Below are 310 nucleotides of genomic sequence, written 5' to 3'. Positions count from 1 at the left end.
GAGTGTGTGGGGACAAGGCCTCTGGATTTCATTATGGTGTGCATGCATGTGAGGGTTGTAAGGTAAGCTGTCACAAAGGTATTTTTTCTGAAGTAAGATTTGATACTATTTTCCCCTGAATAATGCCTTGGTAACATCAGGACCGTGCTTTTTTAAAAAGTTTTAGGTCTTTAAGCAAATTGTTACACCTATACAGCAAGTATTTTATGACTTAATATGTAGGAGGTTTCAAAAATATTATTTGCATTTTTATATTGCTACTGATCTGTTTGAAATTTTTGTGTATTTCTTCTACTTTTGCCAGTTACAC

General features: G+C 34.2%; 1 protein-coding gene across 1 annotated transcript in view; it reads left to right on the top strand.

The window, feature by feature from the left end:
- Nucleotides 1-310, top strand: part of PPARG (peroxisome proliferator-activated receptor gamma) — a 25,141-nt gene that overhangs the window by 2,014 nt on the left and 22,817 nt on the right. Inside the window, exon 2 of the mRNA XM_010153145.1 lies at nucleotides 1-62. This exon is cut by the window's left edge and continues 117 nt beyond it. Within this exon, the coding sequence (XP_010151447.1) occupies nucleotides 1-62 (62 nt within the window). The remainder of the gene's footprint in view (nucleotides 63-310) is intronic.

The sequence above is a fragment of the Eurypyga helias genome, unplaced genomic scaffold, assembly GCF_000690775.1.
Source record: "Eurypyga helias isolate BGI_N326 unplaced genomic scaffold, ASM69077v1 scaffold17136, whole genome shotgun sequence".
Taxonomy (NCBI): Eukaryota; Metazoa; Chordata; class Aves; order Eurypygiformes; family Eurypygidae; genus Eurypyga; species Eurypyga helias.
The sequence above is the reverse complement of the archived record's forward strand: the minus strand, read 5'-3'. Positions and strand labels throughout refer to the sequence as shown.